The 26,356-nt window shown below is 39.0% G+C and overlaps 2 protein-coding genes across 5 annotated transcripts; one reads left to right on the top strand and one right to left on the bottom strand.

Moving 5' to 3' along the window:
• The first annotated feature begins 932 nt into the window (after nucleotides 1-932).
• ninl (ninein-like) lies at nucleotides 933-22,122 on the top strand. Of its 3 annotated transcripts, XM_026940120.3 has the most exons (28): nucleotides 933-1,146; nucleotides 2,401-2,612; nucleotides 2,929-3,025; nucleotides 3,614-3,786; nucleotides 7,201-7,294; nucleotides 7,877-8,067; nucleotides 8,927-9,082; nucleotides 10,159-10,326; nucleotides 10,815-10,951; nucleotides 11,739-11,879; nucleotides 11,964-12,138; nucleotides 12,384-12,494; nucleotides 12,614-12,703; nucleotides 13,146-13,293; nucleotides 13,425-13,484; nucleotides 13,565-13,677; nucleotides 13,837-14,195; nucleotides 15,042-16,637; nucleotides 17,124-17,228; nucleotides 17,752-17,821; nucleotides 17,918-18,202; nucleotides 18,373-18,486; nucleotides 18,574-18,720; nucleotides 18,835-18,984; nucleotides 19,233-19,358; nucleotides 19,929-20,138; nucleotides 20,940-21,053; nucleotides 21,157-22,122. In XM_026940120.3, the coding sequence occupies exons 2-28, from the start codon at nucleotides 2,430-2,432 to the stop codon at nucleotides 21,346-21,348; spliced, it is 5,505 nt and encodes a 1,834-aa protein (XP_026795921.3). In that variant the 5' UTR covers nucleotides 933-1,146; nucleotides 2,401-2,429; the 3' UTR covers nucleotides 21,349-22,122. The 3 variants fall into 3 exon arrangements, with proteins under 3 accessions (XP_026795921.3, XP_053088879.1, XP_053088878.1); XM_053232904.1 differs by lacking the exon at nucleotides 15,042-16,637 and having other exon boundaries at nucleotides 937-1,146; XM_053232903.1 differs by lacking the exons at nucleotides 933-1,146; nucleotides 2,401-2,612; nucleotides 2,929-3,025; ... (2 more) ...; nucleotides 7,877-8,067; nucleotides 8,927-9,082 and adding an exon at nucleotides 9,282-9,692.
• On the bottom strand, nucleotides 21,935-25,964 carry gins1 (GINS complex subunit 1 (Psf1 homolog)). 2 transcript variants are annotated; one of them, XM_026940146.3, is made up of 7 exons: nucleotides 25,879-25,964; nucleotides 24,478-24,542; nucleotides 24,254-24,352; nucleotides 24,088-24,178; nucleotides 22,607-22,723; nucleotides 22,404-22,478; nucleotides 21,935-22,305 (listed from the first exon to the last, which is right to left on the bottom strand). In XM_026940146.3, the coding sequence occupies exons 2-7, from the start codon at nucleotides 24,510-24,512 to the stop codon at nucleotides 22,237-22,239; spliced, it is 486 nt and encodes a 161-aa protein (XP_026795947.1). In that variant the 5' UTR covers nucleotides 24,513-24,542; nucleotides 25,879-25,964; the 3' UTR covers nucleotides 21,935-22,236. The 2 variants fall into 2 exon arrangements, with proteins under 2 accessions (XP_026795947.1, XP_026795940.1); XM_026940139.3 differs by lacking the exon at nucleotides 25,879-25,964 and adding an exon at nucleotides 25,578-25,846.
• Nucleotides 25,965-26,356: the final 392 nt, after the last annotated feature.

The following is a 26,356-nucleotide window of genomic DNA, read 5'->3' as shown; positions in this document are numbered from 1 at the left end:
GAGCTAGCCTTTCATTCCGTATACAATACTTAACAAAATAATGTGTTCACTGTTTCAATCTTTAGACACCTTAATAAGGCACAAGTAAATTAACTAGAGCATGTCAGCAGGGATCCAAACTTTTAGACTAGTTAATAAAACCGCTGGCTTACCTTACACTCAACTACTGTAACATTTATGTCATGTTTTCAGTAAGAAAGCACCATTAAAATAACATGATAAACTGTGCAATAGAGTATAATTTGTCATTCCCACCACCCATGGAAACTTTTGTTTTATAGATGAATGAGATTCATGACATATGTTACATATTGTGCACTATAAAAGGAGGCCAGAATAATGTAGTGCAAGTGATATAGAGCAATATTAGCAGCCTGACATGGTGTCATAGTCAGCAATGCTTGTGAATGTATGAAAGAACACAAATGATATTTCACTGTATCTGCTTTGCTTATCTAAATACGATGTATGAGTGTCATCGAGTAACTGGGGGTTTCCTCCAGGTACTCCGGTTTCCTTCACCAGTCCAAAGACATGTGTTGTAGGGTGATTGGCGTCTCTAAATTGTCTGTAGTGTGTGAATGGGTGTACGAGTGTGTGTGATTGTGCCCTGCGATGGGTTGGCACCCCATCCAGAGTGTCCCCCGGCTTGTGCCCAGAGTCCCGGGGAGAGGCTCCAGGCTCCCAGTGACCCTGTGTAGGATAAGTGGTACAGAAAATGGATGGATGGATGGATGGAGTGCCAGAGTGTCGGTACATGTGTATAAAACTGCTTGTACTTTCAGGCATGTAGAAGCATTGCTCAGAGCTGCATGTAGTGTATGCCAGTGAGTACAGTCCACAGGATCCCCCGCCTGGCCGGTAGGGGCTGCTGTGCAGCCTGTGTGTTTTCTGTGCGCTTTACATACACAGCATCACTGAATGAGCAATAACTAACTAACTAACTAACTAACGGCGAGAGAGCCTCACTACAGTGTGTGTGTGTGTGTGTGTGTGTCTGTACCGGTCACTCAGACACCGTCCTGTTCACTTTTCTGTGGATTAAATGGGGAGTGTGTCACTTTAGTTGTTTATGCCTGGCGGTGATGCGATGGGATAAAGCAGAGAGGATTTTCTCTAAAGTAACGGCGCGGGACAGTAAAGGCGGTAAGATGGACTCATGTTTCACTGTTTCAGTAACGTGTGCATATTTTCGAGTACAGCTCGCCCACGCATCTGCTCCGAGTCGTCTGAGGAATCCAGGGTTGCTCCTCAAACTGACTGATTAAAACAGAAAAGCTGATCAGGCTTTTGTTTTCAGTACGGTCGAGTCTCGTTCCCATGGTGAAGCGTTCAGGCTTCGCGCAATACATCATGGGAAATGCACGTATACGTAGCTGTGTGGAGACACACTTTAAAGTTTTACTGATAATACTTTAGACACGTGTTAAAGCAAATATGTGCACACTTGATCTCTGTCTCTCATGGGGTGTGTGTGTGTGTGTGTGTGTGTGTGTGTGTGTGGGCATGTTGTTATATATCTTCATGGCGACAGAACCTTGTGAGGACACTTGGCTGGTCCCCACGAGGAAAGCTGCTTTTTTTTTAACAAACCTGCAACTGTTTAAAAAACAAAACAAAACAAAACAAAACAAAAAAACTACAAGAGCCAGAAGGTTTCCTTTTGATTACTGAGGTTAAGGTTAAGTTTAGATTTAGGTCTAGACATCTTATTAAATATGTCAGTGGAAGATCTTCACAAGTGTAGTAAGACAAATGTTCATATATGTGTATGTGTGTGTGTGTGTGTGTGTGGATTTATGTACAGACATACTAGCCTTAACATATACTATATTAATTAAATGAGAAACAACATTAACTTTGCGATTGCAAAAGACTATCATCCTGAAAACCTATGATACTTATTGTTTTATCTTAAAACTTTTAGTCACAAGATATCTCCAGTTTATCTTTCTAGTGAAATCAAGTCAAGTAGTCAGTTAGGCTTTTATTGTCATTCCTCTGATCACGTACAGACAGAATCACGGTCCTGCAATTAGCATGGGACAACATGAGATGTCAGACAAGACGATAGGTAACACAGCGACAGACAGCACAAAAGTCTATAAATATAGTAAATACAGACAATAGACTGTACACTATACAATAGATAATACGGTAAAAAAACTATATGATATACATTAAACTCATTATGATAACCAAAAACTCTATTGCACAATAGTGTTGATGTAACCACTGTTGAAAGTCCTGAGCATCTGTCTATCTATCTATCTATCTATCTATCTGTGTAGCCAGACAGGTGAAAATGTCTGCTGATGTCTTGGTGGTCCTATACACTCTGTTTAGGTACAAACGCTTTGAATTAAACAAGAATCTGTTTTTATACGTCTTGCTCCATAGGTTAAGCGGGTTGTGCAGTATGTGGTGGAATGGATGAGAATGAGCAGAACCGTTATGTGACTCAGCTGAAAGAGGAGTTTGACAGCTGTGACACTACGGGTACTGGTTTCCTGGATAAAGAAGAGCTCACTGCACTGTGCCACAAGCTGCGTTTGGATGCTCATCTCCCGCTACTGCTGGACATACTGCTCGGAGCACAGCATTATGCAAGGGTGATGATGCATGACTGCTGTCTTAAGAAAGCAACTGACTGTGCCTGCCAGTGTTATAATAGGTTTACATAATGTAGATGTCATTACCATGTTATTTTCCATTTTGCTCTGCAGTGTCTTAAAACAACTCTGAAAACACTTTTGCATTATAAAAATAAAGTTGTTAAAGAAAAATTACTTTATGTAAAGCATGAAGCTTGTGGGGGGGCTTTTATTATAGTTTTAGTTTACTGTAATAACCCTGATTATAGTTCCAGCCTTTACAATTACAATATGTTCAATGTCTATATTAATGATCTCTTATTTACGGTTTCAGGTGAATTTTGAAGAGTTCAAGGAGGGATTTGTAGCTGTGCTCTCCAGATCATTAGACTTTTCTACATCTGAAGAGGAAAGCAGCTACCTTGAGCCAGGTACATCTTTTTAAACCTAATTGCAGTGTAAAAGTATCTGTGCGTTGGCCTGCACGGTAAAAAATATCATTGTAATTCTTGCAAAAATGTTTTTCTTCCACAAAAAACACTTGTTCTTGGTTTACATGTTGTCATTAAGAACAAAATGATTCATGCAGTTAAAATTATAACAGTTAATATTTAGAAATAGAAAATATCTTCTTAGCAAGATTGTATCATGGCAATACTGTTATGTTAACAGTTACTTATTTTATTTTATTTACTGTAATTGCTCTTTTTGAAGAATTTTCCAATAAAAACAACTTTTTATTGTGTCAAATGACAAGTGCAACTTGTGATAAAAAAAAATGTATTAATGTATGAATCACTGTTAAACCAGTGATTGGAGTGTCTCCCCAAGTTGTTCACATTCTATCAGATACAGTTGATGTTTTATAAGCAATGATGACCTTCTTGAGATATTACTGTCATTTGAAATTACAGATGTAACTTCTTGTGTCTGCTTTTCTAGTAAAAATGATAAAAACTTTGTCCTCTTGGCTTGTATGTCTTATGCTGCATGTTGTTTATTAATAATATCCTGAGCAGTCCCAGAGGAGGTGAGCCCAAAGTTTGTGAAGGGGACCAAACGCTATGGACGCAGGTCACGACCTGATAAAACCACCTCAGTGCTAACGGACGAGACGGAGAAGGATGAGACCCCCTCTACAGGTGTGAGGAGGGCCAAGCTCAGACGCTCTACCTCACTAGAGAGTGTAGAGGTAGGAAGGTTCACTCTCACTCTCTCAGTCTGGTTTCATGGATGCTATTCTTACCTTATCAGAGACTGCATAAATATTTATATCTCTGTGTGTCTCTAAATGGGACAGAGTGTTGTATTCATACAGATTTTTTTAACACTTCTAAATGTCAGAGTCTGTGTTGGATAATGCTCAAGGTTGCTTTTAGAAGTGTTTGTAGTTCAATAGCAGACTTAGAGCACTGTGTACCTGAATCACTGACTGACTCCAGCACTACGGGAGTGTGAGCACAGCTGCTCGCCACTCAGGAAGTGTGGTAATGTGGAATGTGCAAGTGGCTGCCTTTTCTTCAACCTCCACCTTCACCAGCCCTCAGTGTTACTGTTGGCTTAGGATCAAAGAATGGTTCAATACACTTTCCCACTCACTGTCTACAGTGCAGGAGTACTGGTTAAATGGGGCCTCTGTGTTACTCACTTTTTCCTTCTGGAAATATTTTATTTACTGTCAGTCTGCATTGTGGAGAGAGAAAAAATGCGTGGTGGAACTCCTCCTATGATCAGGCTCTGCTATCTTTCTATTTTATTTCCGAGCCATCTTATTACCAGTTCCCTAAATACAAAAGGTGTTTGAGTTTGCTAGAGCAAAAGCTAACTGTAACAACCTCTTGGTTTGAGATCCATCTGTGTCATTGTATGAAGGGGGAGGGAGACTCACACCAGCATTGTTCAGGGTGTTAAGACACATTCCTAACCCAACAGTGGCCATTAGGAACCACTTCTCTTATGGAAAAAGTGTCTCACATGGTGAGAGGTGTCTCTCTCAGAACACACGCTGTTCTACAAGTCAATCACATTGCAATTTGTGTTGGCAGGGAACATCAGTTGCCGGTTGTTTATAAAACAGGCTTCATTTGAGCCAGTGTAATTTTAGTGCTGTATGATTATCTGTTAGTTATAGTAATTTGGCTTTAAATGTTTAGATTAGAAGTCTTGTTTGGTTGGTTTGGGTGGAGACCAGGGTGAAGACACACATCTTGAGTGAGTAACTAGCCTGTGATACACTGTAATCGTGTCTGCTGGTCTCTCAGTTTAGAAACACATATTTGCATACCAAATTTTCTCCCTTTCTCTGTCTCTGCATTTTTTAAATATGTAGGGCTTTTATGTAACCCAGCTGGTACTGATTTTTTAGCAGCCTGAGGGACTACATGGTTTTTAAGCCACTTTATATTTGGAGTAATATGAAAAGGTTAGCATTGCAATGTGGTGAAGAAGAGAATTCAAAGCCATATTTTCTCAAACAGTATGATCATTTAAATAGCTAACAAGTCTGTTTAACCATAATATAAAGAGCTTTACACCTACTTGGCCAAATTTGAGTTTAACTTAAACAGGAATCAGAAAGAAGTAAAATGAGTAAAGACTGTGAGTTACTGAGAGTTTCTGTGGAGGAAGGGGATCAGTAATCAGAGATTTCATATCTTTTTGGAATGTTCAGTGAAGCTGCTCTTGTTATGTAGATAACTGAAGTGGTAAATATTTTTCATAGACATTTTCAGTCTTTTATGTAATATGATTTGCTATAAGTACAATTTTATGTTAAAGGTATACACAGACATTTTGTACCATACTTTTGTCCTACTTTTTTTTTTACTGTCCAAGACAACATCTTTTATTGTTAATTTTAGGGTACTTTGAACAGGTAAGTTAGGGTAAACTGATAGTTTTCAGCTCATTATATTTATACTGCAAACAGACCGATAGTAGCCAGGCCATTCTCTACATGCGTGACTTCTCCATGCTCCTTTAAAGATATTAATCTGTGATTAAAGCACAAACTTTAGTATTAATACAGTTTTAGAATGTTGGATTTATATTCAGGCAGGTAGAAAACATTGGCAGCTAAATACTTACCTGTGCCAGACAGGACAGTTTAAACAGCTCCAATACCAGGCCAAATAACTGAAGCCAGCAGATGCTGGAAGTAAGTAAGTATTGCTTGTTTTTAGTATGGTTTAAACATTTAAGCACTATTTCAATGTACAGGCTTTAGTTTGTAAAGTGACAAGCTTTGAGAATTTCCTACAAAGCGAAAGTTAAGAGAGAGTGAATGTGAGAGAGAAGAAAGAGACTGCATTAGGAATGGGTGAAAAGACATGTTGGAGAGATACTATATGAGAGGGACAGAAGAGACAAACACCCTGTGCTCTCTGCAGGAAAACTGTTTGTGAACAGTTATGTAATGCTGTTCAATAGCTCAAGCTGATGAAAATTGATTGTGGCTTGCACATGTTTTATGACGCATTGCTGAGAGCTGAACAGTGACCCCTGTTTTCAAGAGTGATTAGACTGATGTGCTTGATGAGTGTTTCCTCCCTGTACTGCAGTGACACAGTGATTAAGTTGCACGTGTAAAAACCGTAGTTGTATTGTGTTACTTATTTACAGTCTGAACGTGCCGAATTGTCTGTAACTGGGGCTGCATGTACAGTATATTTACTTTGAAAAAGTGACTGTAGTATACCTTTAAATCAGTTTTCCTGGATAGTGTGTAATATATATCAGTTTGCCTTGATTGTCAAGGTAATAATTCTGTTGGTAATATATTTCGCAGATAAGTGAATTATAATGCACCACTGGAAGGTGACAGCACATAATACACTATATGGCCAAAAGTATGTACACACCTTATCATCACACAGACATGCGGGTCTTCCAATAACTGTTGCCAGAATGCTGGAAGCACACAATTGTATAGAATGTCTTTGTGTGCTGTAGTATTTCAATTTCCTTCACTGCAACTGTTCCAGTATGACAAGGCCCTTGTGCACAAAGCGAGCTCCATGAAGACACGGTTTGCCAAGGTTGATGTGGAAGAACTTGAGTGCCCTGACCTCAACCCCACTGAACACTTCTGAGATGAATTGAAGTGCCGTCCTCATCCTACATGAGTGCCTGACCTCATTAATGCTCTTGTGGCTGAATGAGCAAATCCTCACAGCCACGCTCCAAAATCTAGTGGAAAGCCTTCCCAGAAGAGCAGCAAAGGGAGACTTAATCTGGAACGTGGTATTCAAATAGCAAATATGAATGTGATGGTCAGGTCTCTGCAAACTTTTGGCCATACAGTGTATGTAACATAAAGTGTAAACACCTCTCTAGTCTGCTGTCTGAGTTATTCCTGCTCACTGTAGCACAAGTAATGTTTGGAATTCCTCATGGCCATATTTCACTCTGCCATGACTGGATTAATCCATGCAGCTGCAATCTTTCCTATTTTTGTATCATAGAAACACCTCTTAACTCTGTATACTCAGAAGAGCCACGTATAGATTCAGTGGCACTAACAACAAATGTTTAATACAGCAGTGACGATTTTGATAAACTTTAGTATGAAAGAATGATTGCTGAACTGTTGCATACATATTTTTAGAGTTTGAAGTCTGATGAAGACACAGGGAGCAACAAGGAAACAAGCAGGGAACAACAAAGTGCCATTCAACACTCACTTCTTTTTGAAGCACAAGGTAATTTTTGTGGTTATTCTCTGTAGTTTTGCACAACTGTCTCAGTATATTGTCTTGTTTTATCTGTAAACCAAAAACTGAAATCTAAATCACTGTGTACAGTGGAATCCAAGAGTCTGAGACCACTAGTGAAAATGCTTCTATTTTGCATTTGATTCTAATTTAATACTACAATTTCCGTTACAAATTATATTATTGACAACAACTTGAGTGAAAAGTTTGAAATCTTTGAAATATTTACATGAATTTCAGAGTTTCTTAGTATTTGGTCTGTCCTTTTTTTGCTTTAATGACAATATGCACTCAAGCTGGCATGGAATCCACAAGTTTGTGCAAAAACTAATGATCCATTATAGATCAAATCCATCTGCCTGTTGTCTGGACACATGTTTCAACAGAAGAGATTAGGCATGAGGAAAATCTGACTTTCTGTACAAAGCAGTTAACATGGTCAATATCACAAATTTGCTTGCATTTAAATGGGAACCTAGAATTAGTGCAGAATCTTGAATATTTATTATTCAAGATATTGAACATTTACTTTCTTTGTTTGAAATATTTCATATTTCTAAAACATTTCAGGCCAGTTAAAGCTCTGGAAGCCAGACAGCTCAGGAAGTCGGAAGCACTTCACTGGTCTATGCCAGGAACTAACAGATGGGCAGGTGAGAGCGGTTTGGAAGGAGCTGGGGGTTGGCGCTGGAGGCTCGCTGAACAAGCAGGAGCTGTTGCTAGTATGCGACCACATCGGCCTCAAGGATCTACAATCTGAGGTACAGTCATATGAAAGTACAAAACCAGAGCAACCTAAAATGTGGTGGATGACACAGCCACTGGTGATAGTAAAAGGAAAAAAAATGTTTTTGTCTACATGCACCCTGCTGATTTCCAGGATGTATAATCTGTCAGGGTCAAAAAGGGATTTTGTTTCATCACAGTAGAAAGTATTTGTGTGCACTCCTTCCACTATGTTTTGGGGAAAATCCCAGCAAGGCCACATCTTGATTTAGAAGAGATTCACTTTTGTGGAGAAGCAGAACCTACCTTCTTAGTAGAAATACCTCAAGTGGAGACTTCAGCTAATGTCGCCCACGTCACACACAATCTATGAGGCTGTTACATATTCCTGTAACTTCTTCATAAAAGGCCTTGCTCCAGCTCCCAGTGCAGGCAGTAGAGTGTTTGCCAAATTGTCCTGAGTTTACAAGAACAATTCCTTACAGTGCCAAAAGCATCTGTGGCAAAGAGTCCAGAAGTGCATAGCCCTTCTCTATGGATAAGTAGAATGGCATGAGCAAATGCTTGTGTATACAGAATATGGCAGTTAGTGCATTCCCCCAAGTGTGTTTACCCACCCTATTATGATTAGTAGTGGTCATGCGTTAAGGAAAAGCTAGCTAGTGGGTGGAAACTGGCAATGTCTAAAAATATTATTTAAAAAAAGCAAAAGGTTTTGCTTAAAATGTTACTTGTCTTATAATGTGCAGCCATTCACAATGTTGCTGTAAAAATAAAGCAGATATAAAGAATGACACCTGTCTTAAGAACATAATGGTCAGTATATAAGAAGTAAATGTTGTTTTTAATTTTACATTTTTTTTATCTGAGTTTAACCCTTATGTCTGTACACAGGAGTTAGACAGTCTCTTCAGGAAACTGGATAAAGACCAGGATGGGAGAGTGAGCCTTACTGAGTTCCAGAGTGGTTTGTTTATACATGGAGATTTGCCTGAACCCAAAGCTGCATCCACCCCTGCCCGCCTCATTGCCCAGTGCTCTTTTTCACAGGTCAGTACACTTACAGCCAACCTTCAAAAGCCTGTGTAGTAATGCAGTTTTATACAATGGCCTACATAGATTTTTATGCACTAATTAGGCATGCTTACTCCAATTAACTATTTGCTTTAGGAGTTAGTTAAGTAAACATTGCTTCCAGATAATGATATTTAGACTGCATAGTTAGAATTGCTGACAGTGGCCAGGGCATTTTCAATGACTTATGCATGCTCTTTTAAAGTTACTAATCTGAGATTCAAGCACCACAAATGTGTCTTATTAATATGGTTTCAGTACGTTGGATCTATTTTCAGACAGGCAGAAATATAGGCAGCTAAATACTTACCTGTGCCAAATAGGACTGTTTGAACAGCTCCAATACCAGGCCAAATAACTGAGGCCAGCAGATGCTGGAAGTAATTAAGTTAACTGGGGAGGTGGAGCTTTCTCTGGATTGCAGCCATCTGAACATAGCAAAGAATGGATTTCTATAACCACAGTCATGTGGAGCATGAGCACAATGTATTGCACTTCAGGGATCTTATCTGGACTGCATTTAAAAACATGGGGCCTTCAAGACAATTTTGAAGCCTTTAGTGACAGCACTCTGGACTTTCCTGAGGTGATTTTGTTAATCCTGACATATTATCAAAGGCCATCATCAGAAAATGCTTTTTATTCTCAGATCTTTCTAAAAGCAGAGCTTGTATAATAATCCAAATAAGTACTGAATTATGAAATGGGTAATGGATGTAGAGAAAATTCTACAAAAAAGTGCAATTCACTCTTGGTGTGGATGTAATGTGAATGTTTTGATTTGTTCAAAAAGTAGGCCAAGCCATTTTAAAGAGCTTACAGCTTACAACACCAGCATGTTTTAGATTATTATGTGAAACAATGTTATTCGTATTTGAAACTCCATGTCTCACACTTGACAATTGTCCAGTGTTCTTTGGAGGCATGGGACTGATTAGACACTAAACTGTTTTGTGTTTCTTTTTAAGCGTTGTTTTTTTTTTTTTTACTCTGCTTTCTTGGGGAGAAGTGAAACTGTGCTGTGTATAATGTCATTACCTGTGATCTCTCAGGACTTTGAGGAGCGAGTTCTGCGCTCCACCTCACCCTCGGTGCTCTCCGCTACAGTGGGTCAGAGACTGCTCACTCGGCTGGATGATGGCTCAGGCTGCACCAGTCCCGAGAACGTCATCACCTTTTGGAATGAGGAAGGAATTCGTAACAGCAGAGATATCCTTCAGGTCAGAACTGGATTTGTCTGGATATATTTCTTTGTATGTGTTTTTGAGTTTAAAAAAAAAAGCAACTCCTTGTACTAGATCCCTAGACTACTAAAAGTTTTTGTACTAGCAGGAGGGTATGTTTTCACTCTGGATAAGGATATCAGTTGATCTAAATGTGTTTTTATTTTTCCTACAATTGGAATTAGATCTGTCTGATGGTTGATGTATGCTAGTATGAGTTTATTGATAAACACTGTAGTTCCTAAAATGTTGCACAAATGTAAGTGATAGAGTGTATGTTCCATGATGATAGGAGTTATTTTGGATGTTTTATTTTCATAGTAAATATTTGGTTTTAAAAGTCAAATGTCTACTTTTTGGTTACAACTTTTATTAATAACTTCAAGATTTGCAATGTGGTCAATGTTCTCATATAAAATTTAGAACCTTTTTTTATGCATTATGAGAGTAATTCCAGTGTATTACTTTTTTAAACCCCCATGCAGACTTTGGATTTCTCTTTGGAAGAGCAGCTGAGCCTGGCTGATCTCACACTTGCCCTGGACAATGAGCTGCTGGTCAGCGGCAATGGCATCCACCAGGCTGCCCTCATCTCCTACAAGGATGAGATCCAGTTCCTTCAGTAGGTTTCTGATACTCACATCTATGTTATATCAACTTTCAACAAAATTCATGAAACATACTCTGTATGCTAAATTCCACATATGCTCACACCCATATGTGAGACTTCCCCAAACTGTTGCCACAAAGGTGGAAGCCCAGAATTGTATAGAAAGTCTTTGCATGCTGCATTAAACGTTCCCTCACTGGAACTAAGGGGCCCAAACCTTTTCCATCATGATGATGCCACTCTGCACAAAGTGAGCTCCATGGAGACATGGTGTGTTAAGGTAGTTTGGAAGAACTCTAGTGGCCTGCACAAAGCCCTGACCTCAAGCCCACTTAACACAATTGGGATGAATAAGAAAGCTGACTGTGCACCAGACCTCCTCACCTGACATCGGTGTCTTCACTAATGCTCTTGTCGGAAAATCCCCACAGTCACAATCCAAAATCTAGTGAAAAGCCTTTCCAGGTTATCTGTTGTTATAACAGAAAAGAAGGCACCAAATCTGAAATGGGACGTTCAATAAGCACATATACAGTAAGTGTGATTGGTCAGGTCTCCATATACTTTTGGCCATATAGTGTATTACATTTTCTGGGGTGTTTTATCTTCACTGAGCTGATATGCTGCTTGTATGGCACATTGTTTTCCTGTATTCGGAAGAATAATGTCTGCTACTTCCTTCTCCTAGAACAATATAAAGATGATGAAAACTAAGGTCTCCTTGTTATTATAGCTTTTGTTGTCCTTAGGATTGCATGGTCTCCTGATGGGATGTTTCTTGTATCTGTCCATTATTTAGAGAGCTGGCAAATCAGGCTTGTCAGGAGAGGGACAAAGCCAAGGCCCAATTAGAACTGGCCGACCGTCGTAACCTACAGCTGGTCAGAGAGATTGATGACCGCCATGCCACCATAGAGTCACTTAATGAGTCTAAGATCAAGTAAGATGCTTCTACACATGTAAAATATAAAATTAGCTTTAAAATCAGTTTCTTAATATAAGACATGTATTTTGCTTGGTTTAGGGATCTGGAGCAGGAGTTCCGGGAAAAGCTAAGTGCCTTGAGAAGTGAGACAGAGCAAGAGAGCGAGGTGCTGCTTCAGCAGATGGAGAAGGAGAGAGACAAGTTGAGGGAGGAAGTAAAATTCCTCAAAGGTCAAGAAGCCAATTTGCAGGAAGAAGCCGCTGCTGCCATTAAGGTGACCAAGGATTATAGCTAAATTCGATCTGTAAATCACTGGCTTCAGACCTGTTTTTTGTTTTTAACTAAATAATCTTTCGGTATTTCTCTAGGTGTTGCCGTATAGCCCTCTCTCTCGCTCTCTCTCTCTCTATGCATACTGTTCTGGCTTCCTTCATTTAGAAGCTGTTCACTCATGGTGAGTGGTGTACCTTTCTGGGTGTTGTGGTGTCAGGTTAAGTATTTGGCAATCTGACTTTATAGGAGAACAGTCGTCTAGAGGAGGAGATCTGTGCTCTGAAAGGGAAGCTGTCTGAAGCAGAAAGCACCGTCTCTAAACTAAAGAAGGATCTAGACCATGTGCTGCAGGACAAGGTCAGCAGTTTTGTCTCTTGTTTCCCTCAAATGTTTGACCTTGTTCAGAATTAATTTTTCTGCTGTGAACAATGAGTGTTTGTGACTGGTAATACAGTTGTGCTTGCTATGATTGACAGTATGGTGGTTTAGATCCAAACAGTGCAGGACTGTTAAGTCGAGAGGAGCATCTCTCAGGGATTATAAAGGAGTATGAACTGCAGTGCAGGGTGAGCCTGTCTTTGTGTGGCTTTTGTATACTAATGTTGTAATTGATGCTAATGTAATTTTGATGCATACTTAATTAGTGGCATCTTATTTGGCAATTTGAATCATCATGTTGCCAGTGGAGAAAATGCAGGTTTAAATGGCTTGGACTTGAATGGACATTGTTGTTTTTTTCATAGTAAATGATTCCATTAAAGTTTTATACACCCTAGATAAAACTTTAAACTGTAATAGCTGTAAGATAGCTGTGTTTAAGTAACATTAAATATAATTGTGAGCACTTGCTTAAGGAAATGCAGTGCTTTCATGTGTCCATTTTAACTTGTCTGATGCTGCTGTAATGTTAAAATAAAATGTATTTTTGTTCAGTTCCTAGCTTTAGTTGGTTTCACTCTATATTCTGGTATTTCTATGCCACTGAATGATACAGTATGTGTGCAACAGGAGTTGCAGGACAGGAATGACGAGTTGAGCTCTGAGCTGGAAGTTCTGAAAAATCAAGGTTCAGGAAGGAAAACCAGACAATCAAGGGACAGACTTTCCACTCTCACCTGGTCTGGCCGCAGAGCACTAACCACCGAGTCTGATTCTGGTAAATTCTTTTTAAAAAGTTTTTAAGTGCTTTAATGATTTTTGAAATCCAATTAACTTTTAACAGCAGTAGATTCTAGCCACTGAGAAATGTGTCATTCAAAACAAACTGCTTATCTATTTGCCTTCTAGATGACCCTGAAATAAAAAGAGGCTCTTCTCCCAAAATTAAGAAATGTATTAACAAGAATGGTAAGCTATTATGGAAATGACATTAATTTTATCAAATGAAGGTGGGAAAATTAAGTACACTGGCTTTCATATGTTGACAGCTTTGCAAAGTCTAGCCCCCACTGTGAGCATTGAGACAGAGCTAGCAATGGAGCAACTCAAGGAAAGATACGAACAAGAGATCCAAGATCTGAAGATCCAGTTGGAGACCAAAGTAAAGATACAAAAATGGCAACTTTCATGCATTAATGTTTTTTGCTTCATAAAAATGAATACATGCCTGCACATGAAGCATGGAGAGGAATCTATTAATTATTAATTCTTCTTAATTATTACTAGGGCAACACTTTATTATTCTTTTTATGCTTTGCAGGTAAACTTCTATGAACGCACCATAGAGCTGATGAAGCAGAACATGGAGGTTGAGCGTAAGGAGATTGCCCAGGGCTTCAAGATGGAAATTAGTGAACTAGAAGAGCAGAAGGCTCTGGCAGAGGAGCGGCTTGAGCAGCTACGTCAGAGGGTGGAAAGATTGGAAGGAGAACTAAAGATTAAGAGTGAAGTGATAGCATGGGGACCTGAACAGGAGCAACGAGTTCAACGGGAGCAGGCAGAACTGGAGCAGAACTATGCCCGTGAGATTGGTAACATTGTGCATCGCCTCACCTCAGAGAAGGACCAACTGGAGGCAGAGCTTAAGCTGAAAATGGACCAGGAAATACTCCTTGTTAGGTGGGTGTGCCCAGATGTTTTGTGGTCTCAGAATCTGCAGGTGAATCTAAAGAAACATAGAAGTTGAATTAAAATTTTCTAAATTACACTTCTACATTACAAGAGATGATACAATAAAGCATCTTCTTACCTCTTTTGGGGGAAAAAAGTGAGTAAATAGTCATTTCCTCAGTCCATCACTCAACATTTAAGTTTAAATGAGGCTCTGATTAGCAATTTTAATCTACTCTGTTATCTAGTTGTCTCATCCAGGGTATATTCCCCCCACACTCCCAGCGTTCCTGGGATAGGCTCAGGATACATCTCGACCCTGACCAGGATAAAGTGGTTACTGAAGATAACTGAATGAACTATTTTCTAGCCAGCTGGATAACTAATTAGGTTGCACATGTGCCTTTTTAATGTATTTAGGCACAGCCTCTTAGCTAAAAAGTAACCATGATGCACAAATTGCACATTTAATGAAAATCTCTTCTCATAAAATTGGCCTACTGTTCGATTTAGCTAGCAGAGGTGACAAGTTCATTTGGCTATACAAATTAGGCTAGCTAGCTTTTTTGCTAGCTATCTAGATTTTAGAAAAATCTGCATTATTTCACTGTTTTAATAGACAGTTTCAATTATTGAGCTGATATTCAAGTAGTTTTGTATTTCAGAATTTTTTTATTAAAAAAAAACAGATACTCCTTCCCCTTTTTATGTAATTCACCAACATTATGCATGCTTTCCCCATGTTAGAAATTTTATTAATATTTCAGTTTATATCTATTTCCTTACTGGTATCCATGGAAGTTCCACCATGGCAGATATGCATACATAAAAAGTTAGCACCTTCCTCTGTGCCAGGGAGGAGCTGGAGCAACAATTATCACAAATCAAGGCTCAGCTACATGGTGAGCAATTTCGGCTGCAGGAACAGACCGAACAACACTGCAGGGAAATGGGTGCATGGGAGGCTAGAGTGGAGGAGCTTGAGCAGGAGGTGCGCAAGGAGCGCCTTCACAGTGCTGAGCGCTTAGGAGAGGAGCAGGCACAGATCTGCAGCAGTGCTGCTCAGGAAAGGAAGATACTGGAGGAAAAGCACCAGGACGAGGTTCGGCAGCTGAGGGAGTGTATTTGCAAGATGCAAGATCAGGCTGAGCTACAATGTAGAGCAGAGGAGGAATCGCTCATGCTGCAGAGGCAGTTGGAGGAGAAGCTGGAGGAGATGTGTGTTCAACTGGAAGACAACACAATGTCCATGAAAGCCCAGGATGCCCTCATCCAGAGTCTGACCTCAGAATTGCATGCCAAAGAGAGGGAGATGGACATTAAGAAGGAGAGAGAGCAAAAGCTTCTTGGTAAGGTGTCTCAGCTAGAGCGCAAACTTAATTTTGAACGTGAAAGGAAGATTTCTCAACAAAAGGTGGAGAAAAACAAAGAGGAAGCACTTCTTGGCAAGGTGTCTCAGCTTGAACAGAGACTTGTGGAGGACAAAAAGAGAGAAGAAGAGCTTCTTGATAAACTTTTTCAGTTTGGAGAGGAATGGGACCGCATGAAAATTGAATTGGAGATGGTGCAAAAAGAAAAGGAAAGAATGCAGGGAAACTGCAGTCAACTGTCATCTGCACTTGTCCAGCAACAAACATTGCTTGAGGAGCAAGAGAAGGAACTTGATGAACTTAGAGAAAACTTGGAGAAAACCCATGAGGCGTTAAAAAGCAGAGATGAAGATTTGACAAGACAGGCTTCTGAGCTAAAATCTGTGGAGATGGACAGAGACAGACTTATGGAGGAACTGAGGAGTCAAGGCAATATCGTGAAGGACCTTCAGGCAAAGTTTCAGAATCTCTCTGAGGACTGGGATCAGTTGAATGATATTGTACAAAACCTACAGAATGCTCTAAGCCAGGAACAAGGCACAGCTACTCAGCTCCAAACCCTACTAAACTTGGAACGAGAAGAGAAGAGCCACTTTCTGCAAGAGAACTCCAGTTACAGAACTCTCTCAGACCAACTCTCGTCCCAGATTGTGGAAATGGAAACTGAATCAACCAAGCTTACAGAAGAGCTCAAGGAACTGAGAGTAGATTTACAGCACAAGGACAAGCAATTACTAGAACTCAGGACTCAGCTGGATGCTAAATCCAAAGAGATAGACTTACTCTGGAATGAGGTACACCAGAAGATGGAGATGTTTCAAAACATCAACCGTCTCTCTGATGAGGTGCAACTTTTGACCCAGTGTTTGGAGGACAAGGAAAAGGAGCTTTGCTCCCTGAGAGAAGAGGCAGACAACTCCACTAATCAGCTGCAGCAGTCTTTGATGATCTCCCAGGCAGAGGTTCAGCAGGTGGAGGAAGCATTTGAGAGGGAGAAGGGCCAAATGAAGGGGCAGTTACTAGAGATGGAGAGACTGGTCATTGCTCTGGAAACGGTGATGGACCCATCAAGTCCACACAGGTTTGTCACATTCGGCCCGGTAGATGACCGTGAGACAGAAAACAGATTAATCCATGCTGTGTTGATTTTTGTTTTGCTTCTACAACATGGATGCGAAGGATCCAGTGATGTAGTTGCAAGAGCTCTTCTCACCCTGGATTGTGTCATGGAATGAAATTCCATTTAACCCATCACATTTGCATTAATCTTTCATAAATCTATAACAAGAGTCCTCACTTCACTTGCATACTAACTGCTGCATTATTGTTGAATTGCTGCATGTTTTAATTTTATGTGAATGATAACACATTTAAGTGGCAAATTGTGCAGTGTTGCATCCTCTCACAACTAATCTTTTCTGATTGTTCTTTCTCAATTTATTTATTTATTTTTTTTGTATTTGTTAGATTAGTGAGCTTTATTTTATGGTATAGTCATAGCCATAGTTTAAAACCAAAACAGGATTTAATAATAAATGCCTGTGAAACATTTCCTTCATACTTCTAGGGCCAAACTTGATGAGGTTAATTCTGAAAACAGTGCACTGAAGGACAGGTTGGCTGTTTTACATCAGGATGTTATGAGGTTGGAGGAGGAGGTCAGCAAAAAGAGGTACACTCTTTTTTTATATTTATTAGATGATAGTCTAACATGACTATTTTGACAAGACGTATATAATGTAACTAACCCTTTATTTACAATGTTACATATTTTCATCTTCCTTCCCAATCACTTGGTTTTAACTTCTGTTAAATGGTGTTTTTTCAGCCTAATCTACTGTAGTGTAACACGTGTAATAAATACATTATGGAAACATAATAGACCCATTTTAAGGAGAACTGGAGCATAGGTACAAAGCAGATGATTAAATTACCTGCTTCTCCATTCTATTTAGCACAGGTATTTAAATAAATATGGAGCATAAATATCCAAATTTCCTTCACTGTTTCCTTTCTCACTGTGCATTCCACTTTCAGCCCTTGTGTACGTTTTTGTGGATGTCTACGCTTTCATTTGAATGGAAATTGCCTTTTGGATAATGTTCTTATCACGTTTTGCATCAGATGGTTAAATTGTTGCAGCTACATGAAGATATGGACCTTATTGTGTTTTTAATATTGAACTGTCATTCCAGGAGGAAACTCGAGGAGATGGAAAGAGAGCATATAAAAATTCAGGAAGAAGAGGAGAGGTTACACAAAGAGGCAAGACCTTTTCCTTAATTAAGTTTCTTAGATAAACACACATTATTTCTGTGAAATCCCTGGTCATCATTCAGCTGTGCTCCCTTTTAAAAACAGAACTCTAAGGTTCGAGAAGAGGCGTTGGAGTTAAGTGCTCGAAACTTGCAGCTTAGCAACGAGAACGCTGAGTTAAATTCTCGACTCCAGTCTGACCAAGGCACAGTGCAGATGTTGACTGAAAGGCTTTCCCAGGTGTGTCAAGAACAAGAAGAGATGACAACCTTCATTAAACAGCTCCAAGAGACAAATGGAAGTCTAGAGAAAGAGAAGCTACAGCTACAAGCTAGCAGGCAGGATGAAAAGAACCTCCTAGTGAGAGAGCTAAACGAAGCCAGAGACAAGGTATTTTTCATTAACTGGACTAAACGTGAATTATATTTTGTATTTTATTTTCCTGTTTTTTGTTACTGTATGGAAGAAGTCTTAATTCAAACGATTTCTGCAGATAAACAAGCACAAACAAATGTCAGCTATAATTGTAACATTTGCCCTTTATACATTTTGCTTGATAGCTTCACCACTTAACAGAAGTTGAGTCTGTCCTGACGAGCTTAACCCTGAAAAACCAATCGCTTCAGCAGGACAAGGAGAGCTTGATGAAAGAAGCAGAAGAACAAAACAAAAAGGTGGGAAGCCTCATCAATAAATAGTTTTTGCTTTCAAAATTGTCATCCATGATTTTTGTACTAAAACAAACCATCTTCCTGTACCAGCTTGAAAAACTTCAGGAGTGTATTAACACTCTTGAAGACCAGTCAGCACAGCTTCATTCTCAGATTTATTCAATGTGCAAGGAAAAGGAGGTTCACATGAAGGAGATGTCCACACAACACATGCTGTTGAAGGAATCTCAAAACAAGGTGGGGAATGTGGGGGGAACAGTGCTTAAAATTATAGCTTGTTTGGTGTTGTGTTATCTGCAACAAGAACCATTCCTGTGCTTTTCATGAAATTCTCCTGCTTTTGTTTCACAGGTTCTGGAGCTTGAAACCAGGATGCATGAATTTGTTAAGGAGAAGGAACACATGCAGCTCGTTCACAGGATGCAGGAAGAGACAGCAGCTAGTGCTCTAGAGGAAAAACTGAGGAGTGTGCAAGCACAGTGTCAAGAGCTTCTTGACAAGGTTGGTCAACTTCACCTGAGATGTGAATGTAGCTGAGCTCACACAAATTGTCTCAAGATAATGGTCTATATATTTTGGGATATTTTCAAAACTGAAATATAAAGGCACGATATGTTCAGGAAGCTGCCAGATTCTTTTTTGGGTAATTGAGGCTAATTCTTAAATAAAGGCAACATGAGATGCTGGTTTTAACTGAATGTACGTACCATGAAGGCCATGTAATATGGGTGTGTTTCATTTCTTTGTAGTTGAAAGATTCTGAGTCTAAGCTGCATGCTCAGGAGTTAGAACTTCAGAGGTTAAAGCATGAAAGCCTCACCTTAAGAAACAAACAGGCAGAACTGGAGACCACCAAGCAGAAGGCAGAAGAGCAGGTAAGGAAGTCCTTGATGAATTGCAAAACTTATTGGTAAGTCCATATTTTTCAACAAACAGGTCAGACAAGAAGAGTTTCTATGATGCATCATTTAAAAGGACAAAAATAGATAATGTAGATAATGTTGATTGAAAGAGTTAAAAAAATTAATATATAATCTTACAACCTTACCATTCCACTAATCACTTTTTTTTTCTTTGCTTTTTTCCTTCATATCATCATTGACTAATTATCCCTGTTATCTTCTGTCATCCCCATAAGTGTCAACAAATCTCTAGTGTTTAATCAGCCCCCCAAAAAAAGAGTTTTTTTTTTTTTTTTTTTACAGTAAAACCTGACACTGGCCATCACTGATCAATATACTCTTTATACCTGCACCATATAAATTAGCATTTTAATATAATATATTGTGTGTATATAATGATGCAAGATTGGTAAGGTTGATGCAAGACTGATTAATAATAAAACTTTGATGGGACAGGCCTTAAATAAAACACTCTTGAAATTTAAAAAAAAAAAAAAAAAAAAAAAAGTTTGAATCTTTTCTTTTTTCTTTTTTCTTTCATAGGCTTTGAGGGCAAACACTGCTCTATCGCTGAGCCAGGCACAGCATGTTCGTGAGGTGCAGCAGTTACAGGAACAGATTGGCCTCAATACCCAGGAGTGGCTTTCTAACCTACAAACTAAACTGGCTGAGGAGCAGAGTAAAACACAGCAGCTGGAGGTGCAGCTCCACTCTCAGGCCCAGCAGGCCAGGACTCAAGTGAACCTTCAACAGGTACATCTAATACACATTCACACACACATACACCTCACCCACCCATACACCAGAACCTTTGTGGTGGATATGTGTTTCTTCAAATGTCTTAAGGCACTGAAGTTCCTTTTTGCAGTCAGATATATTTGCTGTGAATTAAAAAATTAAGTGATTAAGTGTCTTTTCTTTCAGACATAGTGGCCATAAATAACCAGAAGTAGTAAACTAGCTTCTTTACTTCGCATTTGTAATCTTAACTCATTAAGTACACAGCTCCAGTACTAGCACTTTTGGATGGCTGTACATCTTGGTTCATTTACTTACTAAACAGACTATTAAAACAAAATTAAGCTTATTTACTGTGGATAAATATTGTAACTTATATCTCTAGTTATTATGACTGTACCCTTCTAAGTCAGATTTATTTTTATATTGCTATGATGGAATTACAAAATGTCATTTTATTTTCATTATATTGCTTTTTAAACTGGCTAGTAACGTTCAGACATTTGGGATGATTATGGTGGTGCAACTCAGCAGAACATTGTGTGAGTATGTACTCTGAAGTTAAATGAATAAGTAACATGAATATAGTATAGAATAAAAATGAAACTGCATATGTTTAGTAACACGGTTAATGTACTATATATACTATTAATGTACTATAAATTTACTATTCTTTTCCCAAGTAAATAAATTATTGGCAAGATGTTCTCACAGGTTCCACCTACAAAAGATGATTCTTGAGCTCTGAGATGTGATAATCGATCGGAAAACTATAAACATTAGCAATTATCACTTCAGACTTTTGTATATAAACAGGAGCAGTATGAGAAAGTGATGGAGAACATGCAGGAGCGGATGGATGACGTGGAAGCCAAGCTAAAGGCGGTACGACTGATGCTGCAGGAGAAGGTTAACCAGCTGAAGGAGCAGGTGGGTCCATAATGTTAGCACCATGTATACTGTGTGTCATTCTTACATCATGGCTATGGTGGGGAAATTGTCTGACGCTCTGTCCAACATTTCTTCTTATTAGCTGTCTAAGAATGTTAAGTCAGATTTGCTGCTAAAGGATCTCTACGTAGAGAATGCTGAGCTCATGAAGGCTCTGCAGATAACTGAGCAGCGGCAGAAAAGTGCAGAGAAGAAGTCATTCCTTTTGGAGGAGAAGGTGTCCGCTCTCAACAAACTCCTGCGTAAAATTGCTCCTGCCTCTCTTTCTGCCTAGAATGCGTCAGCCACAAATGTCCTTTAACAGTAATGAAATGTGAACTACCTAAGTTTTTTTTTTTTTTTATAGACTTAAACTCCTCTATTGTCTATAAAGGGAAACATGTTCACAGTAAGACAGTGAAACCCCTCAGTGTGACACTTTAAAGCACAATCATTGGTGATTCAAGCACCGGACTTAAAACTAACACCACAAGCATAATATTGACAGGATATTTTGCTAAAAATGGTGTTATACCAGTTTGTTTGTAATATGACAATTTTGTTAAAGGCCACAGCAATTTTATTATGTCTCTTCTGAGACAATCATGTCTGAGTAAAATATTAAGCGGAAGTTTGAAATGTAAAGGGCCAAATATAATGGCATCTTGCAAATGGGAAATTCCTTTTGTTTATTCGTTGGTAATTTAAACATTTATGGACTGTATATGGTAAATATTCATTATAAATACAGAAAAATGTTTGAAAGGTGTTTGACTATTTAGAAGTATCAACTCAAAGCACAGTATTCTTCACATGTACAATTTTGATACACAGGCTGTCTTCAAACTGGCACAATCATGATGCACTACTGTACAATCCACTGTGATGTTCATAAATTGTGTTGACAGCTGTAATTTTATTAATTCTTCTAAAATGTAATTGTATGACCTTCACTGCATTTATTTAAAAAAGAAAAATGGACCTGCTTAAGACATGGCAGCAGTGTGATCGAGATATCATACACATGAATCACTGTGTACATTTTGACAGTAAATTTTACATCAAAACACCTGCACACTGATTTGAGAAATTCTTTGAACTACAGATATACATACAATTAACTGACACACACGGTAATTTTTACTGAGTAACTATCAAAACCAGCTCGAGAGGACGTCACATGTTAAGAAATGACGTGTTCCAGTACTCCCTGCCGAATCAGCTGCTCACACTTCCATCGGGGCAGAAAATGCTGAGAAGACAAAAGAGCTCTGTGTAAATGCAATGGGCAACACGTAATCTGACTTTAAAGATATATGAACTAACATGTAGTAATATCAGTCTTTATACCTGGCTATTCTTCTTCAAGAGAATAACTGTTCCATCATCGATTTCAAACTCCCCATGATCTTTCAGGCATCGCACCTGAAAGGAGACAGTGAAGAAGAGAAAGGAGGAACAACACTAGCAGTGTGCAGTAATTAATTCTTAAGACAAGATCTGAAACATTTACATTAGAGGACGATTTATTGCAGCCACGGCTCACAACTCACCTCAATATACAGGCTCTTCGGGGGTTTCATGTCTTGTGTTATGTCCAAACCCTCCTCACCTCCAAGTGACCTCATATATGTGGCCAGTGACTTCTTATACTGATTAAACCACTCCAACTAAACAGATGATTGAAAAAGTAATTCAAAACAGGAAAGTTAGGAACAACCCCGGGGTGCTCCTCATTGCTTTAATTGTGCCTCCCTGTCTCTTTTCCTTGTATCTCTACCTTATATTTTTACTCCTCCCTCTCAGGATGTGAGGAAGAAATGCAACGATGGGGTGATGATAAGGAATCACCAGTAAACATATTTGCCAGATGAGACATCCCTGCTCACTAAAGTGTCACTTTAAAATGATGTCATTTATTGATGACTTGTTGCACAACTGTATTGCCTGTCACTGGTCATAATGGACCTGAACATACACAGTGGGATTACTAACTTAATCTCATTCAGAAGATTATTGTACATCCTATGTCTAAATCAGTGTTGATTTTAAGTTGATGTTCTAGCCTTTACACCACTCAACTCACCTGAGCATATTTTATTATTTATTATTTATTGTATATTTATTATACAAGCAAATCTGAGAGCCAAGATTTTTCATTTATAACCCTTGTTTTTATTTAATATTATAAATTTAGTATTCATTTTAGTATAATTAAGTATTTTTTTTTCCAGTATAGGACTCTTTAGTATATTCTTCTTCTTCTTTTTTTTTTGGTATTTCCCCCCATTTCTTCCTAATTTGGTCTTGGCCAGTTCCCAACCACCAGCCATCACTCTCCTATTATACAACAGCTACCAACCAGCGAGGATGAACACGCTTCCTCTGAGACACATGAAGCCAGCCAACTGCATGTTTTCAAACTGCTGCTTATGCATTGTCATAGGACAGTGTAATGCACTCTGACGAAAACACTATCTACCCTCTTCTGCATACCTGAGCTCACAGACACACGCCATAGGTTAGTGTTGCTGTGATTGACAGGAGGGAGAGATGCCATCCCTCCCACCCAGACAGCAATGAAGGCTATGGCATCATTGGGATTCAAACTCACAATCTTCAGACAATAAGGCAAACACTGTATACTGTAGCGTTACACTTCTATGTAGGAAGCATCTGCGTATCATCACTCAGGAAGCCTCCTCTCTCCTCTTTCTTGAGTCCTCTGGTCACATTTGAAGAAATGATACATCCTTAGATCAATTTTCAGTTAATGAGTTAACACACAGGTCCTGGAGTATTCCCTGTCCAGCATGTTTTAGTGTTTTCCTTGCTCTTTATGTTAATTAGCTGATTAATTGGATCAGGTGTGTTGGGAGCAGAGAAAACATTCATTTGTGTGGGGCAGGGGGTACTCCAGGACCAGGGTTGGGAACTTGTGAGTTAAAGGATGTAGGATCAATGAGTTGAGGAGGCACTGATTAAATTATTGGGATACACCCCTGTTATTACTAGTATTAAAAATCAATCACACCTCCTCTGCACACATGTGGAACCGAATTGTTGTGGGCAACACACTTCCATATTCCCATCTGAGAGCACGGATTCGCAGGAGCCGGTCATAACTGCAGAAACAGGAGATATGAGTAAGAGGAAATCATGAATCATGGAGATACAGGATGTTAAGGTAAATGACTTACAGGTAGGCTGCAATACAGCGCTGGTTCCTCAACAAGCAGCAGTGACGAAACTTGACGGTTGGTATTAGTTCAGTTTTGCCCTCAGTCTTGGCTTCATTCCTTTCAAAAAAAATAAAAAATTCAAAACAGAAGCAATTTCAGACGCAAGACTGTGGTGCTACCCTAGATAATGTTGGAGAGATAAGTATAGGTGCTATAATATGAGAATATGTGTAAAATCTTACACATCACTTTGGTTTTGCTCATATAAAGCTTTCATTTCTTCAAGCACTTGTCGAATGCCATCCTCCTGTTGAGACACAACCCTTGAGTTGATTAACTGCGCACTGAGACAAGCTGCATATCAGAGCTGGTTACATGAGTTAAGAGTGCAGGTTTGCTCAACTTGCCACCAGAGTGTAAAGCCTGACTGAGTTGCACTTGTAAGAACCTATGTTCCCAACAACCAATAACTGATCATCATTTTTCCCCTACAACCAATAACTGATCATCATTGTTCCCAATGACCAGTCAGTGATTAACCTGGTTTGTCCCACAAATGTTTGAGTTTACAGACACTCATAATTGACTAGTGTCACTGTGATTGATAGGGGAGAAGGAGTATGCTACTCCTCCATTCCTGAGAACGTGGCCAATTTTACTCTCTTGGACTCCTGGCCAAGGATGGCTGTGAAATCATCAGGATTTGACAACACGGTGAACTCTTTTCTGTTGCGCCAGTGCGGAGCCTTACTACTGCTGCTGCTGCTGCTTATAGTATTTTGTAAATATAGTGGAAGAAAAAAGGTTTGACTCAATTTTGTAAATACCTAAATAGTTTTTGGTGCCATAACCAAAGGCTTCTTTCTATACATAAGTTATAATCTATTATTTTCTTTCAAATAAAACTCTATTCTGTACTAGTCTACTCTAAAAATTCTCCTTCCTCATGTAACATGCTTTCCAGTGATCATGACAATTAATTAATATGTAAATTAGTCTATGACGTCACCAGGTGACCTTTTTGAACGTGCAGTAGCTACTTTCCCCTGAAAAGAGATGGCAACACTAGTCACATTCCAGGATGCTGAGTGTTAAACTAGAGCTGCACAATGTTTGAAATTAGATGTTGAAATGTAATATGCTAAGGCAAAACTTAAAAGATAAAATAAAGTAAAACAGACTGCATAAGCTAGCTGTAGCTGTATTAGTAGCTGATTAGTCAGTATTGAGTTAACAGTTAACATGTGATCAGTCCTGCCAGCTAAGACAGTGGTGATGTTGGGAAGCTAAAGGGTAAATAATAAAAGTGAGTTCTTCTATGACCTGACACTGAGATACATACATTAAAAGCAGGCAACTGGCCATCACTCATCCGGTGCAGTTCTCTTACAAGTTCCACTGCCTTTTCGCAAAACATTATTAAGCAGCTCTTTAGCAATTTTATCTAGTAAAGAACAAGCAAATAAATAAGTTAGCTACTGTGCTGTTATATTTTCTTGCTAAAAAAGCCTCCTCGGATTAGTACACGTACAGCAAGCGCACAAGAGCAACTTTTCGCGGCAAAACGATTTGTTTGCACCACGTGACCGTGGCCGTGGCCGGAAGTACGGAAAGCCTAGTGGGACAACGCGAACACAACTTACCGCTTCTGTCCATTGGAGTTGAAAATAGCAACACGCTAGGCGTTTTCCTTCTTCTTCTTTGGGTTTTATGGCGGGTCGCAAACCGACTTTCTAGCTTCATACCGCCACCTCCTGTGCTGCAGTGTGAAGAGACTTCAGTGTAGGCTTAAGTGAATTTCTTATATCCTGTTTTTAAGTCCACTGTTTCTTATTTTATAACTGGGTCATTCTTCATTTGTGGTGGCAAGTGGTGTCCCTCTACTTTACAACAGTTGAAATAGACTTTAAATACCAATAAAACATAAAATGTTTACATGTTTGTATTCTGTAGGGTAATTTGTGCAGTGTTAATAGTTACATTTTTGTTTTAAAATACATATTTAATTGAGTTTGAGAGATTGCATTTATAACAAAATATGCATGTTCCCGCCATACCTCAGAGAGATATCATGGAATGTAATTGCAACAGTATAACATTTTTAACACAAATAAAGTGGTT

This window comes from Pangasianodon hypophthalmus, chromosome 3, assembly GCF_027358585.1.
Source record: "Pangasianodon hypophthalmus isolate fPanHyp1 chromosome 3, fPanHyp1.pri, whole genome shotgun sequence".
In the NCBI taxonomy this organism is placed as follows: domain Eukaryota; kingdom Metazoa; phylum Chordata; class Actinopteri; order Siluriformes; family Pangasiidae; genus Pangasianodon; species Pangasianodon hypophthalmus.
Note: the sequence above shows the minus strand (reverse complement) of the source record. Positions and strands in the feature narration are given on the sequence as shown.

Bases quoted from the DNA above. Each gene is read 5' to 3' on its own strand.
- ninl (XM_026940120.3), top strand. From the start codon at position 2,430: ATGGATGAGAATGAGCAGAACCGTTATGTGACTCAGCTGAAAGAGGAG. The intron at 18,985-19,232 runs GTTGGTCAACTT...ATTTCTTTGTAG, and splicing joins GTCAAGAGCTTCTTGACAAG to TTGAAAGATTCTGAGTCTAA. The intron at 19,359-19,928 runs GTAAGGAAGTCC...TTTCTTTCATAG, and splicing joins AGCAGAAGGCAGAAGAGCAG to GCTTTGAGGGCAAACACTGC.
- gins1 (XM_026940139.3), bottom strand. From the start codon at position 25,652: ATGTTTTGCGAAAAGGCAGTGGAACTTGTAAGAGAACTGCACCGGATG. The intron at 22,724-24,087 runs GTGTGATTGATT...TCATCTGTTTAG, and splicing joins TCCACATGTGTGCAGAGGAG to TTGGAGTGGTTTAATCAGTA. The intron at 22,306-22,403 runs GTATAAAGACTG...TTGTCTTCTCAG, and splicing joins TCTTGAAGAAGAATAGCCAG to CATTTTCTGCCCCGATGGAA.